The following is a 22,497-nucleotide window of genomic DNA, read 5'->3' as shown; positions in this document are numbered from 1 at the left end:
CTATAGATACCCTTAGTAGGTTTCACCCTAATCTGGCAAAATCTCGTCACCCTATCTTTAGGCGCGCAATCAACTCCGCTTAATTATGAGAATTTTACTCTTAGACAGGGTTTATTCCTCCTCTACATAAGAGCATTAACTTGAATCAATATCCTAGAATATTAAAACAAGAATTAAGAACATATGATTAAGAACAAGTCAAATATTTATCATACAATTCAGATAATAATAACAAGATCTGTCTTAGGTTTCATTCCCCTTAGTTATTTAGGGGGTTTAGTTCATATTTATGAAAGAAAATATCTCAAAAGCATAAAGATAACAAAACGTAAGAAAACCCAAAACTCCTGAAGGAACTTGAAGGGAGATCTTCAGTCTTGAGGATGAATTCGGCTTTTGAGATGGATCAATCGACTTTCCTTGAGTAATTCCTTGTTTCCTAATTTGTGTCCCTCTTCTAAGTGCCTCTTCAGGTGTTTAAATAGGCTTTTGAATGTCTAAAAGCCCTAAAAATTAGCCTTTTTCGAATAGGACTATACTTGGGCTCGGTAGGGACATGCCCGTGTGCAATTACTCTAGCCCATGGTCAAGGCTGTTGAATAGGTAGAGGCGTGTAGTCTACCCGTGTAATTCGTGCTTCGATCTAGCCAAATGGACACGGCCGTGTGACACGCCTGTGTGAGGAAGTCCAGGCCGTGTTGATTTCCCACGTGGGTCCATTTTCTCCGTTTTCGGCCCGTTTCTCGCTCTTTTTACTCTCTTATGCTCACCTAAGTATAAAACATGAAATTAAAGGATTAGGAGCATCGAATTCACCAAATCTAAGGAGAAATCATCCGTAAATGCGCTAAGCATGGGATAAAAATATGTATAAATTACGGTTTATCAGACTACATGGAGACTTTTGCACCAGTAGCCAGGCTAGACACAATCAGGTTACTAGTTGCTTTGGCTGCACAAAAGCAGTGGATCATTCATCAACTAGATGTGAAGTCTGCATTTCTTAATGGTCTTCTTGAAGAAGAAATCTACATTGACCAGCCTCAAGGCTTTGTTGTGTCTGGCAAAGAGGACATGGTATACAGGCTTAAAAAGGCCTTGTATGGCCTGAAACAAGCTCCTAGAGCTTGGTATGCAAGGATTGACAGCTACTTGTTAACCCTGGGATTCGAGAGAAGTATGACTGAGCCAACATTGTATGTCAAAAATGAGCAAGCTGAAACACAGCTCATTGTGTCCCTCTATGTTGATGACCTCGTAGTGACAAGAGGAGACCAAATCATACTGGCTGATTTTAAAGCCAAAATGAAAGACATGTTTGAGATGTCTGACTTGGGGCAAATGACTTACTTTCTTGGAATAGAGGTGAAGCAAACTCAAAGTGGTATCTTCTCTTCTTAGGACAAAAAACATTTTCTGCAAAAATCCTAAGCAAGTTCTCTGTAGAGAACTACAAGCCAACAAGCACACCTATGGCTGTTGGAATGAAGCTATCAAGCCAAGGAGATCAAGAACAAGTCAGTGAGTCTAATCATAGAAGCCTAGTTGGTTGCTTATTGTATTTAACAGCAACCAGACTAGATATCATGTTTGCTGTGAGTATCCTATCAAGGTTCATGCATTGCTGCAACAAACAACATTGTCAAGTAGCAAAGAGAGTGCTTAGGTACATCAAAGGCACCTTGAGCTATGGATTGCAATTTAATAGAAGTAAAGACCTGAAGCTGATAGGCTACACTGACAGTGACTGGGTTGGTTCAAAAGACGATGTGAAGAGCACATCAGGTTATGCATTTACACTTGGCTCGGCAATGTTTTGCTGGAGTTCAAAGAAGCAATCGATAGTGGCTCAATCCATAGCAGAAGCTGAGTATGTGGCTGCTGCTGGGGCAGTCAACCAAGCCATTTGGCTAAGAAAAATCCTGGCTGATTTGAACCTATACCAAAAGGAAGCAACAGAGATCTATTGTGATAACATGTCTGCTGTTGCAATTGCAAAGAATCCTATCTTCTATGGTAGAACCAAGAACTTTAGCATCAAGCTACATGTGATAAGGAAGATGGAACAAGCTCGTGAAATTGAGTTGATTCATTACAATTCTGAAGAGCAGGTTGCTGATATCTTTACAAAAGCCCTTGGAGTGTCAAGGTTTGTTAAGCTAAGAAAGAAAATGGGAGTATGCAACATGCTAACCAAGGAGGAGTGTTGAAGACTGGTCAGCATGCAGCACCATGAAGCTGGCCACGCACACTAAGCCATGCAGGAGCAGCAGAATCAAGTGCAACCACTGCTATCTAGTTCCATTTTGATTCATTTTGTTGATGTAATGAATTCTAGTTCATTTTGAATTATGTTGGTTTAATAATTGATGTAATTAGGTGGTGATTGAGCTGATAAATCAGCTTTGTTCAAGTGTACAAGTTATTTTCTTATTTTCCATGTAATTAGTTGTATTAGGTAAGCATTAGGTGAAAAATTTGACTTATTTTGCTCAGTCAATGACTGATTTATGTAAAGGCTATATGCCAATTTTTTCTTCTTAATAAAAAATCATTGAATTTCATTCATTTTTATGCTCTATTTTTTCTTTGCTTTCGTTTTTGTTCTTGTTTCCCCTTGCAAAGCTTTGTTTGTTTCCTCCACAAGCAACGAGACTTGTTGCTCAAGACTCAGCTTTGAAAGTTGTTTTGTTCTTCAAACACCAACAAAGGAAGAAGAAAAACATTTTCCCCCCTTCCCCACTCACTTACTTTTCTTTATTATTTTCTTTTCCTATAATCATTAATATTTTCTTTTGCTTTTATTTATTTCTCTTACATATTAAAATTATCCTATTATAATTATTAACGATATCACCTATATATATTATTCTCATACTCATCCACTAATCCCGTATGACTAAAAAAATAGACTATTTAATTAAATAGTCCTTGCAATTATTTCTTTTTCTTATTAAACCATTTCTTTTAATTTTTTATAATTTATTATATATTCTAATTACCAATTGTTTCAATAATTAATATATGTATATTTAGTATATGTATACCATCATAAACTTCCACTATGAAAACCTATATAAGTAATGGCCTATTTGTTGAATAAATCCTTTAATCAAGTCCTACTTTATCATTTAATAATAACTATTATTTCTTTCTCATAATCCCTAACAATTAAAATTATCAGTTTAATATTCAATTAACTTCTAAAGTAACTCTCGAAATTATAATATTAATATTTTTAAACTCGATACACGAAGGCAGGGTCCCAGAAGTATATTTCCCGACACCCCCGACTTACGGGAGTTACATTATCATTTACACACACTTAAATTCAAGATAAAGTTGTAGAGAGAAAATTCTCTAAAGAGATTATTCCAGAAAATTTCTAAAGATATTTTTTTTATTTACAACTTGACCTAAAAGTTTAGAGAAATTACGAAATTACCCCACTAGTAATTTTTGTGGAAAATTTTTCTGATTCAAAGTAAGCCCACACTCGATAGACGTGAGCTTGAAGATCGCGAATAATACTACTCATCGAAGCGCTCATCCTAGACAAATCAAAAAAAGTACAATTTTGATTAAGTGTTTATTAATTTAAATATCACAACTAAGATATCATTTTGAAAATAATTTTAAAATTCTAATTTTTCCCTAAATTTATTTTCAGCTGCGTTTTTCAAACTCGCTTTTCCAACATTATTAACAAAATCATTCACTTTGTTTTTAGTATAGAATATAGATGCATTTTTCTAAAGCTTAATGCTCATTTTGGCCCCTGAATTATATTTGTTTTTCCACTTTGGTACCTAACCATTTTTTCATCTCACTTTGGTACTTAAATTATCCTCTGTTATCCAGGTGAGAGATGTTTTTATAGGTAGAAGTAGATGTAACACCTCTCACTCGTCTCAGGTTTCGGTACGAATGGAAAATGTTACCGGAGCATATACGAAACAAAAATATTAGAGATATTGAAACTTTAAATATATTTTATAAAACATAAAGTTTAATTTAAGAACAAATTTAAGGCTTTGAAGCATTTTAAAATCATTTAGAATCATTTTGTAAGTGATCAAAAGTGTTCGAGGTCAAAATCTAAGCTTCAGTAGGCTCAAAAAACTCAAAATAGTGTAGTGATCTAGGTTTAGGGCTTATGTATCAATACACAGAACCCATATATCGATAATTGGGCTAAGGTTCCAATACATAGATCCTATGTATCAGCAACTGGGCCAAAAATTGTAACTTTTTAACTATTGACTTGCCTTGTTTTGAAACTTATAGCATGGGTATCGGAACCTGGTTCCAGAAGCTAAAAACTAGTCCAAAAATACTTAAAAACATGTGCAAACACATCCGTATCATTTCCACGGGTTCTAAGACATTATAAAACAAATTTAAGTCCCCTTTTAAGCTTAAATTACACATCACAATCATATTTAAACTAAATGACTAATCAAAATTCGTTTGATAACACGAAAAGGGGTTTGAATTACAAATCAAATTTACATTTTTCATATTCAAAGTAAGCCTTAGTGTACATGTCATTATTCTTAGACAAATAATAACCAATATAGTTACGAAAGAAACTTTAAAACCTCAAATAGTGATGCGATGCTCCCAAGTTGAAGTTCAAGCTCCCTGATAAATCTTAACCTACGCGTTTAATTATTCTTAGACAAATAATAACCAATATAGTTACGAAAGAAACTTTAAAACCTCAAATAGTGATGCGATGCTCCCAAGTTGAAGTTCAAGCTCCCTGATAAATCTTAACCTACGCGTTTAAATAACTAACATGTGAGCTCAATAAACTCAATAAGTACTTAAGGATGGTCGTACTACTCTTATCTGGTCATTGATGTTGAGCCCGAGTATTTTATTACTGAACTCACTTTTGCCATATATAATGTTTCAATCAATTTGATTTCTTATTATCAAATTATGGGGCTCAACTTATCATTAATGGTTTATGGGTCATTCACATTCATAATCGGGACTCTTGTCAAGTGCTTAATCATGTTTAATCAAATTTTAGCCATAGTTTCTTAATGTTTTCACACATAAGTTCCATTTATGTTCATTTGATCCATAAGTGTCAACAGTTCATTTTCATTTCATTTATTAAAGGCATACCGAATTAGGAATTTAATTCTCAAATCTTTATCTTTTAATTCAATATTCTTATACGATTATCAATCATCTTAATTTACTTAAAATTAAATCCAATTATGCCATTGTTATCATAACATTTTCTTTATTAACTACTCATTCATTAAATTTCTTTTCCTTTCATTCATTTAGCCTCTTAGTTCATATATACCGATTTACATTCATTTAGAAAGTTTCATTATTAAAATTTTAATTTATTTTGTCCTTAATAAACTCTAGTAAAATATAATTCGAATATTCGGTATTTCATCCAAAATAGACCAAAAAAACATATAAGTGCTTATTGGAAGACAATAGAAAATGCAAATAAAGATACCTTAATCATAAAATTTAAAAAAAAAGGAATTGTTGTAATAATTAGAAAGCAAGTAACACTAATTTAGTTGAATAAAAAGAAAAAAAATCTAGAATAAAATTAATAAAATTATATATGTATTTTACTTTTTTTAAAAAACTATTTATCTTGGGGTTTTTTTTTTTCCTTATAAACCTCTTGCAGCATTATTAAAAACCACCATATTAATTCCTTAGAAAACATTTTTCAAAATACAATTTCAAATTTCCTTTTAACTCACATTAATATTAATCTATTTTCTCTCTTTTGAACAATTATATTATACAAATAGGAAATGATTGTAAGAAACAAAGACGTCATGCCATCTTGTATCTCTTATCACTTATGTAATGTCATTTCAACATTTTTTTCTATGTAATTGACACATCATTTTGATAACTTTTTAAACCTAAATCATAGACCCTAAACATTTGATCATAGACCTTGAATCTTGAACTCTAAACCCTAGACTTGGAGTATAGTCTCTAAACCCTAGATCTTAAACTTTAAACCTTAGACCCTAAAATATTAAATCCTAAACCTTAAATCTTAAACATTGAACCTTGAACCTTGAACCATGGACCATGGACCCAGAGTTCAGGATTCAAGGTCTATGGTTCAAGTTTTAAGGTCTTGAGTCTAAGGTCCAAAGTTTAGGGTTCATGGTCTAGGGTTCAGGGTTCAGGATTCAAAAATTGTGGTCTAGGGTCCAAAGTATAAGATTCAGGGTTCAAAATTTAAAATTTAAAGTCCATGGTCTACAGTTTAAGATTTAATATCCAAGGTCGAGGATTTAAGTTTTAGGGTCCAAAGCTTAGGTTTCTAAATCATGGGTTCAAGATTCAACGTACAAAGTCGAGATTAAAAAAATTATTAAAATTATTGTGTCAATAACATGATATCTCAATAATGGGTCATGTGACGTCTTTGGTTCGTTAATAACCACGCTGTTAAGTTCACTTTTTGTCTCTGGTTCTGGGTCCAGTGCATTCATTTTTTGTGTATGCAATGATAATTTTGGTTCTTTCATTAATAATCACAGCTAAGTTCTTTCACTTAATTTATGGTTTTTTATGTCGTTTATTATAGAACCGAAAGAATACCAGTATCAGATGAAAAATAAACATATTTAGAATTAGTACTGGAAAAATTACATATTGGTATCAGATAGAATTTTATTAGCAAAAATCACAACTTTCATAAATTTGATTCTGCAAAATCACACAGTTTTAACAAATAAATAAACATAAACAGAACATCTTTGCATTGGTATGCAAAAGCTGATCTTACCCTAGCACAATGCACAAACCCATGAATTGTGGCAAAAAATGCTCAAAAAACAGCATATGAAGCACTGTCTTTATTTCTCACTTGATATCTTCCCAGGAACTACTTCATTCAGAACCCGGTCAAGAACTTGCTGTGATATTGCCAAACAAATCAAACCCAGACTGATTTCATACAAGGACGTCCTTTGAAACTTGTATTGTTTGCTGTGAATCTAATTTCCTTTAATATCCCATCAAGATGACAGTGTGCCCTCTAATTGACTTGATTTAAGCTTAGGCAGCAACTCAGAAACCACCTTTTGCAATGTAACATGCTTCATCCTGCCATTGCTTCCATTTAGAACCATTTTTGACAGAAATGTGACCTCTTGTGAATCCAAATGTTCCCTCAGTAGCTCATTCCAGAACTTATCATCCTCATTGAGGTCGGGTGTTTCCATCAATTCCACCACTTGCTTCAATGTAGCTACATTCCTACCAGCACCACAACCCATGGCGGTAGCAGCACCCACGGCATTTGCAAATGCTAACGTAGTAACCAATGGAATATTATGTATAAAACCATATGCAATGGCAGCAACAAAGCTATCTCCACACCCGACAGTGTCCATGATTTTCACCTAATCAAATGTTGAAAAGAATTCGGACAGGTTAGAAGAATGACCAAATCCAAAAGAATGGTTATATTAGACCTATCAATTAGGTGGGTCAGATTGATTTTGGGTTAGATCTATCTAGATCGTGTCGATTCAGATTTAATACTTTCCTATAATTTTGGGTCTGAGTCAATTTCGGGTTCAGATCATCTCAAGTGGTCATTTGGATCAAGTCGTTACGGATTTGAATCATTTTGGATTTTGGCCACTTTAAGTTCAAGTCATCTCAAGTTAGGTGGTAGGTTTGGGTTGTCCCAGGTTCAGATTGCTTCGGATTCAGGCCAATTTAGGTTTGGGTCAATTCATGTTTGGGTTAGGCAAATTCAAGTTGTTGACTTTTTATAATCAAATTGAGTTGGGTTGGACTTGAGATCAAGTTGGATTTTCAAGTTCGGATCAGAATTGATAGGTTTAGTCATATTTAGCTTCTTTACAAGTTGTAAGGAGGCAAATTTTCAGAAAACAGGCTTCATATTTTCAGGGACAATTTACATTTCAAAATATGTATCTGAAACTTCTGTTAGTTACTACTTAACGTGTACATGACCATGAACTTTAAAAATACATTTTCAACCTAAAATGAAAGGCATCCAAGCTTAAAGCAACTTGACAACTTATTCAAGGAATTTCCATAAATAACAATCACCATGTAGCTAAACACTTTTTAAAGTTTTCGGATATACAAGGAAGCTATAACTCACCTTAAATGCAGATGCACAAGTAATACCGGACTTGGTTATCAGAATTGAACCCTTAGGGCCCATCTTCACAACCACCCATTTCGTGCAGTTTCCTTTCCTCAGCAACTCCTGCCCTGCAAGAATCGGGTCCACTAGGCCAGTTAAAGATTCAGCCTGAAAGTCCATAAATGTAAGTAATTAGGTAAACAGCCAAAAGAGGCTATTAGATAGATATATTCCACATCAAATACCATAAAAGCCCAAATACTTCCGACTGGGATATCCAACCCTCCGAAGCTGCGGGCATACCTAATATTAATCAAAGAATGAAGAACACTCATGTTCTATAACCTAAAAACACCTGTCTTTTTTCAGGCAAAGGGAGACGAATATTGATAAAATGAATGCACGTATAGAGTTCAGCATTTTCATCTCGGATAGTTGACAAATATTCTTAGATTGATGGTTCAGCTAAAGAACTAATCAGTAAAGGAACAATCATTCCAAGTGATTAGACAAAAGTTGAGATGATTCGGGCATGAATTGAAACAGGTCTAATAGGAGACTGGACCATCAGGTTCAACTTGAAGGTGCTTTGACCACGCTTAGACAACAAGGAACAAAAAGGACTGCTGCAAAAATATAGAAAGAAAAGGCCATGGCCTGCACTTTACGAACGATCAAGTGAAGCAACTTCAGAAAGTTGAAATGATTACAATTACATCAAAATGAGATATGAAAGCATTGGAAGATAGATATACAAGCACAACACAAACAGAGAATAAAGGAAAATAGAATGAAAATGTCCATAGATTCAGAAAAGCACCTCGTCAGATGTTAGAAGGAGGACATCACTCATCCTCAAGAAATGCTTAAGTGCTTTTTGCTCTTCCGCAGTTCCACTTAAAAGACTCTTCCCACGCGGCCCTGGATCGAAAAACACCGATGTGCCAACTTCGACTGCATACTCCACAGCTGAGATTATCATATGAGGGGAAAGCTCATCAAAGTCATAACCATTACAAAACAGGATTCTCGAGCGTTTAATTGCCCTCTTTACTTCTTCAGAAAGTGTATTCATCCAGCTAAAAGCAGGTTCCTTACTAAAATCCGCCCGACTAATGAAACAAAAACAAAACCATAAAACTTCAGCAACAATTTTCTCAACCAAATTTCGTGCACATCATTAAAAAAACAGCCAAAAGACGAGGTTTTTTTTTTATTTACCTGCAAAAGCCATGTTTTTGCAAAGGGTCAACAAGAACCCAGCATAAGAGGGTTTCATAAGAAGAACTAGGGGCGTTGAGAACATCAGTTTCTTCACTCATTCCAACCATACCAATTCCTTCAGCTTGAAGCAAATCTTCAAGAAACTTCCCATAAATTTCATTACCAACGTGACCTATTGCAACACACTTAAGTCCCAGCCTTGCAGCTGCTATAGCCATATTACAGTTTCCACCAGCTTCCCAGTATTGCTGTGACCCAAAAAGAGAATAAATTTGAAAACCCATTTGGAAAAAGAGGACCATTCCTTTTACCATTATCCAAAAAACTAGGGAAAGAAATCATTTTTTACCTTATCGGGAGGAGAGGAGGATAACTGCTCCATGAAGGCCTTGCGAGAATCTGGGGAAGGAGGGGGTAATTTAGGAACATTGAGGACAATATCGACGCAGAGGTTGCCGAGAGTGGCGACATCGACGGTTTTGACGGCGGCGGGTTTGGTAGCGTTGGAAGAGTGGAAAGAGCAAGAGGGGTGATTGAGCAGTGGGGTATGGAAACCCCGGCAAGAGAAGGCAGAGTAGGGAGATTTGGTGATGGTCTTGTTAGGATGGAGGGAAAAGGGAAAGAGGACGCGAGAAGGGATAGGGGTGGAATAGTGAAGGTGGGGAGGGAAAGGGAATTGGGTGTTCTTAAAGGCTACTGATTGGTGATTCATTCAGCTGAATGCCTAAGTGAAAATGCGTCAAAAAAACTGATGATGACGACGAAGAAGAAGAAATGGAAGTTGAGAGCAAACAAATTGGAATAGTAGTTTCAAAATAAAAACTATGCTTTAAACTGAAAAGGAAAAGGTCACGGAATAAATGAATGGGTGGCGATTGGCTAAAGATGTTACCTTTTTTATTTCCAAAGGGTTGAGTCAATCAAAGTTCCAACTCTCATAACAATATTTATTATCAAATTTAATTAATTAATTTGTACATATTATATTAAAAAGTAAATTAATTTTATTTTAGAAATTTTATTCAATTTATTAAAAAAAAATCTATTTGTACATTAGCTGATAAAATAGTTAAATAATAGAAATGAATTAAATTTTTAATAGAAAGATTAAATTTGTTAATAGAAGAGAGAAAAAAGTAACGACTCCTATAAAAGACTTGTTTTATGTTCATTCATCTTTTTACTTTTGATTTCCAGTGAAGGATTCCTAGATGGAATCTGCAATTATGTCGTCACTTTCTTTCATTTCTACATTATTTTCATCTTTTTATCTTTTCTTTTCCAAAAAAAAAGGATAAAGTTTGCTTACAAAGTTGAATGGAGAAGTTAAATCCATCATAATTTTCATTAGAATGGTTTTCAAAGACCTTTGAATAGCTCGTAATTGTCTTTAGAAAAAGATAGAATCTATGTTTATCTGGATTGTATTACAGGTTAACTTTTCAAACAATATAATCTTAAGAAAAGTTCAAGAATAAATGTGGCAGGGGTTTTCTTTGGCAGAAAGAGTGACCGCTATAAAAATAGCATATAAATATGCTCAAATTACATTATTCAATGTATCATTGATTTAAGACTTCAACATCTTTGGCCTATTTGAACGATTCAAAACTCAAGTACCAAAAGTGTTGCAACACCCAACCTATGTTTTTTCAATTTCGAAAATTTAAATCATTTCAGTGTCATCTATTTTCAGAATAGTAAATTAACATGAAACAATCAAGAAACCGTGTCCGGCATCCATGTAAAGACAGACCAGATAAAAATGTACAGATCAAGGGCTCATCCCTTCCATCTGCGGTGCAGAAATGCAGACTGGTTATCGTATGCTCCTAGCTAAACTGGTCTCAGTGTGTACTTCATCAAATAAGTTTTCCTAATCACTATGGTCCCAAATGCTTAATAGTGTCATCGAATGACCAAAAATGCTCAAACTCAAAAATTATTTATATCAAGATGAACAAAGCACCACCACGAAAGCACAGGAATGGAGATGGATGGCACGAGTAAACTTCACTGACCAACCTCAAGAGTAGTTTCATGCCTTTGCCAGATCCTCAAGTCTCATGACAACAGTTTGAGCTACATCATGGTAAGCCTTGGAGACAGCGGAATCAGGTGCTGATACCACTATCGGCATGCCTTTGTCACAGCCTTTCCTAATGTCCAATTCAATGGGTATCTGAGAAGGTATTGGTAACGGATCATATAAATTTGCAGCTTTGAATATTAGCAGCTACGTTAAACAATATAAATAGCCATCAAGTTAGGCCAAAGAAAGTCCTCCTTAATGATTTTTGATTTGTTATAGCTAGTCACTTTAATACTTGCTTGTAGTTGGTTAACTTTAATCAACAACTGACCTCACCAACAAGTTGCAAACCCATCTCAGCTGCTGTTTTACGGGCTCCACCAGCACCAAAGATGAACGAAGCTTCACCACAGTGTGGACACTTGAAGCAGCTCATGTTCTCTATTAATCCCAAAATCTGTAAAAGCAGTCGGAATTTCAAAATTAACTCCACAAGAGTAGAGAGGGTATAGTTGTTATAATTATCTATAGTCATAACAAAACTATTACATCACACCGTAAGGAAGTTCTATGGAAGGTGCTGACACCATTCACATGCTCAAAAAGCTTAGCCAATATGCTTTAATGCAGCCATGCACTGTTGGCAACAGTTCAGATATTATACTTTTCCCAGAAAGAATTTCATAAAACCAAAATCTTTCAATGACAACAATGACATTTCTATCCCACAAACAGATTTATAACTTAAAGTACTAAGTAACAGGAACTGACAATATAAATACGTAATATCACATGCAGTTGAATGCAGTCATTTTTCAAAACTTCATAACAATACCAAATTTAGGCACCATACACAAATTTTCAACAAGCTTTGCAGGCCTGATGAGAGAATACATGCAGAACTTATGACTTACAGGAACTTGAACTTTAGAGAACATTCTAACTCCTCTACGAGCATCAATCAGTGCAACATCTTGTGGGGTTGAAACTATTAACGCACCTAAGAAAAACAAACAATGATTAAAGAAAAAAAACCATCAAACATAAGTTTTTGAATTTAATGAATATATCAGATAGGGCAAGTGAAGTAAGATATGCTTCCCTTCATTTCTGTTTGTCCCCTTCAAGGATGTTGGTGGTTGGACAGTAGGAAAGGAAATAGAGTTTGGGGAGAGGGTAAAAGTGATGTTCTTATCCTTCTCAAACTAGACCTTAGAAAATAAAAGACATCATAATTTTAGCCTCTTATTCGCGCAAGAAAGAATCGGGAGAAGGTGATGGCAAAAAGGTAACATAGTAAGGTAGTAATTATTTTCATTCAAGCTATTGTGATGTCAAAGCGATTCAACTTTATCAAGGAAATCACCTAAAAATCATATATAGGCACAAATGATCTGAATGATGATGACATTAATGAGGTTTGATAGATGAAGCTTGAATTTACATAGCGAGTAGAACACCCATCCAGCAAAAAAGGTATTTCATGTTTTATGACTAGTCCAAGCTCATCTTGATTTTGATATATGTCAGTTTTCAAGCACAGTACCAAACACTTTCTACCAAAAGAAGGGGAAAAAAAGAAGCTAAAATTTTATTATCCACCTGACAACTGAAGCTTCTGGGACATAGTTAGTTGTGCATCACCTGTGCCAGGGGGCATATCCACCACAAGGATATCAAGAACTCCCCAAGCAACTTCCCTCGACATTTTCTGAAGAGCACTCATCACCTGAAATAAATTTAAGCTATCAAAAAATACCATGTAAACTTAAAATGTGAGAAGGAATGTTTAAAACAGTTTAGCTTCCAAAATTCTTAAGATTGGAAAATGCATTTGTTAGACAGGTAACACATATTATGAGCAGTCTTTTTTTTGCAGGGGTTGTAGGTTTTATGAATAACAAAAGTAGGCAAAGGATGGAAATACACAAGTTCCAATTTATGGGACATACTCTCAAATGAAGCAACTGTGACTTATAACACAATATCTACATTATATGAAATAGGGAAGCCAACTCAACTAAGGTTGGATTTGAAACTAATAGGCTGGCAGCACAATCTTGCTTTCTCTGCTCTCTGAATGTAAGAAGAGATAGATGGACAGCTGGATTGTTAAACAAGCCACTTTTTACACAGAAGCTATAACAATGTTTATGTTCCAGCATGAATGAGGGCAAGAAAAAGAACAAGAAACTTTATAAATTAGAATACCATGGGGCCTCTCCAGACAATTGGTGCATCCTTATCCACCAGGAATCCCATTGACATACACTTCACTCCATAGTTTTCAATAGGAATCATCTTCATATCTGTGCGTGTGTGTATGAGAGAGAGAGAGCTTTAAAAACATATCTCATATAAAAGGTAAGAAATGATTGTAAACTATGTAGCTAAAATTCTGCTGTCAATGATTCTTTCTGAGCTAGCCTAAAAGACCACACAATTTTTGACTCAGGCATGCATCGATCCAATTCTTATTAAACTAGAGATAGAGATAAAGAATATGATCTTTAACCATTTGTTAATTGATCATTGAAGATTCAATCTGCTATGTAAGATTTCATACATAACTGAAATCTACAATGAAACACATTCAGCACTATCAGATGGAACTTTTTTAGCCTCCTCCCCTGCCCCACCCATGGCCAAAAAAAAGAGATTACACTTTTAAGTGCTTCATTCCTGTTGTAACTTGTAATTAATGGATAATTAATATACAAATAGATATAACAGTTTCCACATTTTCATCCACTGACAGAAAGATATCTATTGGAAGATAGAAATGTTACCATTATTAACTTCTGGCTTTTGGTGGATGTTCATCATGGTCGGAACAGATGGTCCATACACATCTGCATCAAGCACGCCCACCTTCAATCCGCACTTGTTAGCTAAGGCAACCGCCAAATTAACTGCAAAAGATTGCAAAACAACTAATATTAGTGGAAACCCCTGGGAAATGGCATTCCTACCTCATAGATCTGAAAAGAATAGATTACCTGCAGTGGTAGACTTGCCTACACCACCTTTACCAGAAGCAACAGCAATCACATCTTTAACCCCGTTAATTCTCAGTTGATCATTGCTTAACACTGAATAGCTCCTAACACCCCCAAGCCTCTGCCCAAAGAAAAAAAGAACAAAATTTTGAATCAACCCCTAAAAGAAGAGTAAATTTCTCAAATATCAACAAGAAATGAAGCTTTAATAAGTGAAACCAGCGAAGCACAAGAGCCTTTAACTTGCAGCAAAGGGTCGCCAGAAGCCTTTCATTAGGAAGTAAGTAACAGTTAACGAGTCTCAGAAACACACAACAGCAAAAGATCGCATCTTTCTTCACTTAGAGATACTTGGTGTATTGATTTTGGTTGTTTGCCCATCAACAAGCATGAGGCGAGGGCTATGAAGAACCTACGAAAGGAAGGTGAAGCCCACTTACCTGGAAGGGTAGTAGGGGCCATCAAGAAGCCCATCGACTAGATTGGTGAGGTGGGTGCCCCGCTTAACACTAAGGCCCTATGGGTGCGTGTTAGAATGGGTGGACCCTGCCAGCATGAAAACGCTGCCCTTTTAAACTCGGAACATTTCGCTGTTAAAATAGCGCAATGCTAATTTAGGGTTTACCATTTTTCATTTCAATCTTAGAAGTTTTCTGAAAAGAAAACATATTCTAGTAGCGGTCATCAGCTTACGTTTCTTTTCCCATCATTTACATTTGAATTATTTTGAGTTGAACCATTATCAAACTCCAAACATTTCACTAGTAGACAAAGTTTTTCATATTTTCATAATTTCCAATTCATATTATTTAAATTATTTAGATAAATTTTTTTATTTAATCATTATCTTTTGGGGAAAAGATTATATGAAACAGTGACATCATGTCATTGATATCCTTTTTCCAACAATTTTTATATCGTATCAACATTTTCATCCTAAAAATAAAATAAAATCTAAATTTAAATCCTGAAATTTAGAATGAAATTACTAATGTAGCATAAAACTGATGTGGTATCCAGTTTGACACTTAACTTTGGATAAGTTTATATTATTTGTTAAGGCAATTTTAGATTTAGGTCATTTTGGATTCAGATAATCTCTAGTTTGACCCTCCTATTTGAATAAGTTTGACATATTTTCTAAAATTATCGGGTTTGACACTCTTATTTGAATAAATTTGGGCTATATATTTGCTAGACACCTATTTGGATAAATTTGGACTATTTATTAAAGTAATTTTAGGCTAGATAATTTTAAATTAAAATCATTTTAAGTTTAGATTATTTTTTATACAAATTATTTTTGAGTTTAAATTATTGACTTCGATATTAATTTTAAGAGTAAACGTTTACTCTCTTTTTTGAAGTGTTTTCAACACAATGACGTACAAGTAGTGGTGCAAATATTCAATATCGTATTAGAAAATGAGCCCACAAGACTAATGAACTTTTCTCTATTGTAAATTCCAAGCAATACTAGTTCATTTAGATCCCAATCCGATCACTAAATCAACACCCAAATGAACTATCGTAGCTAAATTTGAAGCCCATCTCTATTCCATGGTGGAAGCTAAAAGCTTGTAAAACAAGGCCACAAAAGGTTTTCAACACCTTGTATTCTTTTTCTTGGCTACATTACCTCAACATACACGCATCTTTTGTTTTCTTCGCCTTTTACTTCCCCATACGCACTATCTTTTTCACATTATATAATAAGTCAGGATTGACATAGATGATTCAAACCATTGACATATATAATAACATAAAATGGTGCACGTTCCCCACTTTTTATGACTGTCAGTGGTTGAAGGTGCCGTGTTGTTTATCAGTTCCACCTCCTTTCCACCTTCAAACTACAGCTTAATTTAGTCAAATTTCTGAAATTTCAGTAAAGCCAAAGCCCTATTCAGGCTGCAGTCAAACCACACCCATAGGATAACCACTCAACTCCGCTGCCTCTCTATATATTTATTGAACCTTCTCACCATTCTCACCCACCTCATAGCAATAATATTCTGCCCTTTCAAAGAAGATGGTAATCGAAAACCTGTTTACAGCTTTATTGGGTTTCACCTTATTAATAGCCTCGCTTCAACTTGGTGCAATGAGACCATTGGATGGGGAGCAATGGCTGGCAAAACATGAGCTTCTGCTTCAATCACTACAGAAAGGTCCGGTGACGGGGACCGGTCACAATCCATGCACCGAAATCCCCGGAAGAGAAACCGGCATCTGCAAGCTGGGTGGCATGAACGTTGCCGGTAATGTTATGCATGCAGTTCCGGCGCTTACCGGAGTTGTACCTAAGTTTGGGGTACTGGCTTCTACAGCCAAGGAGACTCATCATGATTCTTAATATGATGGAAAATAGTTTTCCTAGTTGTTTAACAACATAATTGATTGATAACTTATTTTTCTTTATTCTTAGTACGTCCAAAGTCCAAGTAATGTTGGGCTGGAAATGAAAGCGCTGTTAATTGACAATTTATTCAAGAAACATATGTATAGTTTAATTGTTTTATTCAAAATATTTGTATTTTTTCTTTTTTATTTTAAAAGTTGCATGCTTTCAGTTTATAATGCTTTTGCTTATCTTTTCACCAGTCATATGCAAAAAACCATGTTCCCATTTGGTTCGGAACGATGGACATTTTTGTTCAGGATTATTACCAGTCTCACAGGTTTATTACTTTTTCCCGTAAAAGTAGTGCACCATTTATTTGCGGGTTGGTCGGTCAGTCGGTCGGACTGACTCAAAAATTTAGGTTCATTTTTTAGGTTTAGCCCGATTTAAAAAATAAATTTAAAATTTTGCATAAACTTAACTCAAATGAAAAAAATATTAAACTTGAGTTCGACCCAATTCATCCGTATTAAAATTATCTTACTTAAAAATAAATTTTAAAAAAACATAATACATTAAATATACTAAAAATATTAAAATAAATATTTTTCAACAAATTAAAAATACATTAAAAAATCTTAATACTTAAATAATACTAAGATAGTTGCAATTTAGCAAACAAATGTCTCTAAAATATAGCATAATTAACAATAAAACAAGAGTTATACAATATTCAATGAATAACAATAAATAATAATAATAATGTAATACTAAAATGATAGCAAAACATCAGTAAAATAATAGCAAAATAGCAGCAGAAAAAAAAATAGGTTGATTCGGGTCGGGCCAAAAAATTTTACATGAGGTCTGATCTATTTAAAAAATTGGTCTCATTTTTTGTCCAAACCTTTTTTTTAGATTTATATTTTTGTCCAAATCTTTCCATTTTTTAAATGGACCTTCAAACTCTGGTGAATAATTTGACCGGTGATGAATTCTAGTGAATATATATATATATATATTTGTACTTTGTTTTAGAAGAAGAAAAGTCCACAAAATGCAAATTTGCATGCATTGACTGAAAAATAATTTTTTTTTCTTGAATGTTTAGTTGGGTGGAATCCAGAAAAAAAAATTATTCAAAAAACTAAATTCGCTAGGAAATTGGTAAAAATATTATGTAGTCATGAAATAAGTAAAACAGAATGTGTATTTTGAAAATAAAATATAAAAAAATATTCTTTATTGGTAAAAATCTTGTTTATTCGGTAAATAAATAAAATATAAAGTGTATTTTAAAAGTAAAATAGAAATTAAAATTACTAAAAGGAAAATCTTATAACAACAAAAGAATATCAACAAAAAAATAGCTACCTATGCAGTTTGATAATTACTTATATTTGTGGAGCCTAGTTTGAAAATTTAATTCAATATCTTTAACCTAGTACAAGGAATGACTTTAATCATATCATTCGTCAGTGTAGCAACCTCATATTTGTACTTAATATATAACAACCCTTACTCGTTTTGGTTTTGAGATATGAAAGATGTCACTGAAACACATATATTGTAAAAATCTTGAAAAAAATATTTAAGAATTTAAGATTTGAAATAATTTAATTAATTATTAAATTTTAGATAAAAAATTTAAAATTATTTAAAAAAATTTAATTAGTGATTGGAAATATTAGAGGATGAATTCCGAGCTTCAATGAGCTCAGAATGTTTGAAACAGTACAAAAATGCAAAATCAAGAGTTATGTATCAATACATATACCCCATGTGTGGACATATATAGTAATGATTTTAGTGTGAAAATAATCATAAAAATTGCACACCTTAATTGTTATTTTATCAATAATATTAATTTGCATAAGATTAAGAAATCATTATTATGTGTATTATCAAATTATTATTAATATTTAAGACACATTGTATATATCAATAATGCTTCAATCAGTTTTTTTATTTAATATTTACAGTGATAAATGTTTCACAAATAGAGGCTCAAAATTAATAACAAATTCTTTTAAATTTGGTTACATACAATTTTATTATACCCCAAATTAAATGGAAAAAACCCATTAAGGCGTAAACAGTGGTTCAGAAAGGCTCGAACTCGAAAAGAGCACAAAGCCCATTTAAGAGCTCCGGCTCTGCTATGGCATAATCTTAAGGGGAGCATTCATCTTAGTCGAGTTAAATTAAGTTAAAAAGTTTTGAGTGAATCAAGTTAATAAATTTTATTTTAGTAATTGAATTTAATTTAAATATTTTTTGTATTGAGTTAAAATAATTTAAGTTAAGTTTAGTTGAGTTAATGAATTTTATCATTTATAATTAATATTGCGTTTGCATGGACGGATTATTTAATTAGTAGATGAAATATATGATTATTAAACTACATAAATAAGGTTAATGGGTAAACATTTATCAAAATGACGTAGTTTTACCTTTTAACTAAATAATATTGACTTTTAACTTTAAAAAAGTTAAATATTTATCAAAATGATGTATAATTTTGTCTTTTTTTTTTCAAATTTTCAGATAATTTGAATTGTATAATTTATATTTGAGTAAAACCGAAATATTTAATTTTTTATTTAAATTAACCCGAATAACTCGAACTATTTAACTTAAAATTTTAATTTTTTATCGAATTTTTTGAATTGATTCAAATTTTACTCTTCTTTAATATTCTTTATTACAAGTCAAACCGAATAAATCTTGTTAACATGCCATGTGGCATCATCTGCCTCTTTCTTCCTCTAACACAATCAACATTCTGCAAAGCTTTCCCAATTCAGCAAAGTATAAAAAGGAGCACGTGCATTTAATGCATGGTTTTGGGAAGTAGAATTCATCGGAAATTAATTAGAGTATTATTCTAAAATAAATGGTTGGGTTGATTAATTAGATATAAATTTAATTCAATTGTATTAAAAAATTAGTTAGGTTGGCGGTTGAATCAGATTTTTTATTTATTTATAAATTTTAATTGAATTGATGAGTTAATAATTTGTTCAATTCCATCGCTGATTTAATTATGAAAATCGTGGTTTAATGTTCTTGAAATGGCAAGACATTGTAATCAATTAATAATAAATAACAATTTGATCTAGTCAGATTAATAGGCAACTCACCCATACATAAATAATTATATTTAAATTCAATTATCATATACCATTTCAAACACGCATACATTAGTTAAATAGTTACTTTTATATAATGTTAATATTTTAATTTTTGAACATATATTTTATTTTTAAAATATAATTATATGTTATTTTACTAATCTAATTTGAATAATCTAAATTTTTTATTTAAGAGAAAATTTTTGATCTACTAAATATTTCTCGTACACTTTATTATGAATATACTCATTTCAACTAAATTACATAGTATACTTACACTTTATTCAAAACAAAAATATATATATATATACTTATACTTATCCAAGGACCAATCGATAATGACAAGACATATACATTAAATATTAAAGAGGAAATAGCCCAACAAATATAAAAAAGATAGAGTAAATAGATAAAATTGTGTATGATATTTAATTTTCTTGTTAATGTTATTGGTAAGTATTGCCAATACTTTTATGGGCTAACATATTATATACGATGATTTGATTTTAAATTTCTCTATTAGAATCTTTTGCGTGAGCATTATTGATAATTTTTTATATTAATTAATATTATTTTTTAGAATTTAAAATTTCACAGTTGCTTAATTACAATATATACTATCAAATATGATATAGAAAATTACTCTATAATTATATTCTGTTAGCCAAACATGTTTAGAAAATTGAAATTGGTTATAATTACAATAGGATATAATTATTAGCCTAAATCATGGTAAAAGTGTCATGGCGGCTCTTATACTAATAGTCAGATTGTATTTTGTCTTTTCTACTAAAAAAGAGTAAATTAGTCTCTATAGTTAGATGAAATAGCAAAGTGGTCTTTTTGTTAAAAGTTTCATCCATTATCACTATTAAAAATGAGTCCATGTATGTCAACATGGGGTACACATAGCATATTAGTTTTTAATAGTACAAATGAATAATTCAACAGAATAATCAATTTTCTCTTTAATCTAATGTACAGAATTTACTTATATTTTTAGTACAAAAGTAAAGTAACATCAATCTCTTATATAAATTCCTCGATAATTCTTTACCTAAATCATAGAAAAAGAAAAAGGAATGTTCCCATTTGGTCATACACAATATACACGCAAAATTTATCTAATATATGTAAGCAACTAATTAACCAGTTGCTGCAATAAGGGAAACAAGGTGGATTCGTTTGAGATTAGCGGAGGCACTGAATCTGGTAGCAAGCGCCTAGGAGGAGTCATAACATGGTCTACGAGGGCTCTCTCGTTGGTGCAAGGTGTGCCACCAGCGTCAGGAATGTAAGTGCATCCATTGTGTCCAGAAGGTGGGAGTGGGACAACTTCCTTTTCAAAAGACTTTAATGCAGCAGTGTCTTCGTTTAAAACCCGAGACGACTCACATTGATGGGCTCTTACAAGGAAAAACAAAACGGTAATGACAAGAAAAAGATGTAAACACCTCATTGCTATGTATATAATAATAATATGGGTCAAAGATAGCAAAATCAACCAAAATGGCCGAGCTCTCATGAATATGAGATTTAGATGGAAAGGTAGGTGTGTATTTATATGCATTTGTGACAAGTTGAAGGATGAATAAGAGATAGCTGAAATTGAATGCATGGTTTTGGGCGGTTTTCATGTCAGGCTTTGCTTTGTGTTCCTTGGCGGAGAGCTGCGGCCTTTAAATCAAACATTTGTCACGGGATAGAGGTTGTGCAGTTTTATGGAAGCTTTTGGAACAGCAAATCACTATCATGAAGTCGCTTTATCTGTTGGCAATTGCTACCCATCTTTCATCTGTTTTTACGCATCAGCATTCACATGAAACTAGAAAGAGACGTGGTTATATATGCCGTCATGTTGATAGGAAATATATAGCCGATTGAGACGGAGATTTTTTTTTTCTGGATTTTCCATGGAATAAAAGTTAAAGGGCTGCTGCCTGCAACTTGTGAAGTGGAGCTTTCGCTTTGTCTATTATTCCAGGAACTGTGGTATCTTGTGAACCCATGATTAGAAATTGAAAGCATGCAAGTGTGTCATGAAGGAAAAGATCATCAATGTGTAAGTTAAAATCCCTTTGATTTATTGCATATAATAATTTATATAAAACCATTACCCTGAAATGAAGCTTCCAATCTCATTGCTTGTTTCCCTACTAGCTAGTCAAGTCTCTGGAAGCCGCAGCTATCCCTGCCACTTGGGTTTTGGAGTCAAAAGATGTACCAATGTCTAAGCTTCCATGGGAAGTTGATGCTATAATTCATGCTTCACGTTCATGATTTCATTCATATAGGGTTGCTGATTGGGTAGTTAAAGCATCTATAGTCTATCCTGTTGATTGGATGTTTACTGCTACGAAGCCTTGATTCATTATTGTAATTTCACATTCTTAGAAATTATTGAAAGTGATAATTAAGAATTTCTGAAAATTTTATCTTTTATAGATTAAAAAATGGACATAAATCATGTATTGATTTCACTGAATGCATATACTTTTCATTTGAATTATATCACTTTTCATTTGAATTATATCATACAATCATATTAATTAAAAATGACTAACCATTATTTGTTTCAATAATTATTTTTCCATAATGATATAATTTTCATTACTTTATAATGA

The 22,497-nt window shown here is 33.0% G+C and overlaps 2 protein-coding genes across 3 annotated transcripts; both read right to left on the bottom strand.

Moving 5' to 3' along the window:
• Window positions 1-6,687: 6,687 nt before the first annotated feature.
• LOC107894410 (5-dehydro-2-deoxygluconokinase) lies at window positions 6,688-10,273 on the bottom strand. Of its 2 annotated transcripts, XM_016819709.2 has the most exons (6): window positions 9,714-10,273; window positions 9,362-9,612; window positions 8,961-9,252; window positions 8,386-8,443; window positions 8,156-8,268; window positions 6,688-7,418 (listed from the first exon to the last, which is right to left on the bottom strand). In XM_016819709.2, exons 1-6 carry the CDS (start codon window positions 10,074-10,076, stop codon window positions 7,032-7,034), a joined length of 1,464 nt encoding a protein of 487 aa, XP_016675198.2. In that variant the 5' UTR covers window positions 10,077-10,273; the 3' UTR covers window positions 6,688-7,031. The 2 variants fall into 2 exon arrangements, with proteins under 2 accessions (XP_016675198.2, XP_016675246.2); XM_016819757.2 differs by lacking the exon at window positions 8,386-8,443 and having other exon boundaries at window positions 8,156-8,308.
• Window positions 10,274-10,992: 719 nt separating this feature from the next.
• LOC107944207 (iron-sulfur protein NUBPL) lies at window positions 10,993-14,869 on the bottom strand. Its single transcript, XM_016879081.2, has 9 exons — window positions 14,747-14,869; window positions 14,615-14,662; window positions 14,396-14,516; window positions 14,186-14,308; window positions 13,608-13,705; window positions 12,999-13,125; window positions 12,311-12,396; window positions 11,728-11,853; window positions 10,993-11,546 (listed from the first exon to the last, which is right to left on the bottom strand). The coding sequence occupies exons 1-9, from the start codon at window positions 14,867-14,869 to the stop codon at window positions 11,403-11,405; spliced, it is 996 nt and encodes a 331-aa protein (XP_016734570.1). The 3' UTR covers window positions 10,993-11,402.
• Between the last annotated feature and the right edge of the window lie 7,628 nt (window positions 14,870-22,497).

This window comes from Gossypium hirsutum, chromosome A08 (genome assembly GCF_007990345.1).
Source record: "Gossypium hirsutum isolate 1008001.06 chromosome A08, Gossypium_hirsutum_v2.1, whole genome shotgun sequence".
Lineage (NCBI taxonomy): Eukaryota > Viridiplantae > Streptophyta > Magnoliopsida > Malvales > Malvaceae > Gossypium > Gossypium hirsutum.
This window is presented reverse-complemented; position numbering and strand designations above follow the sequence as displayed.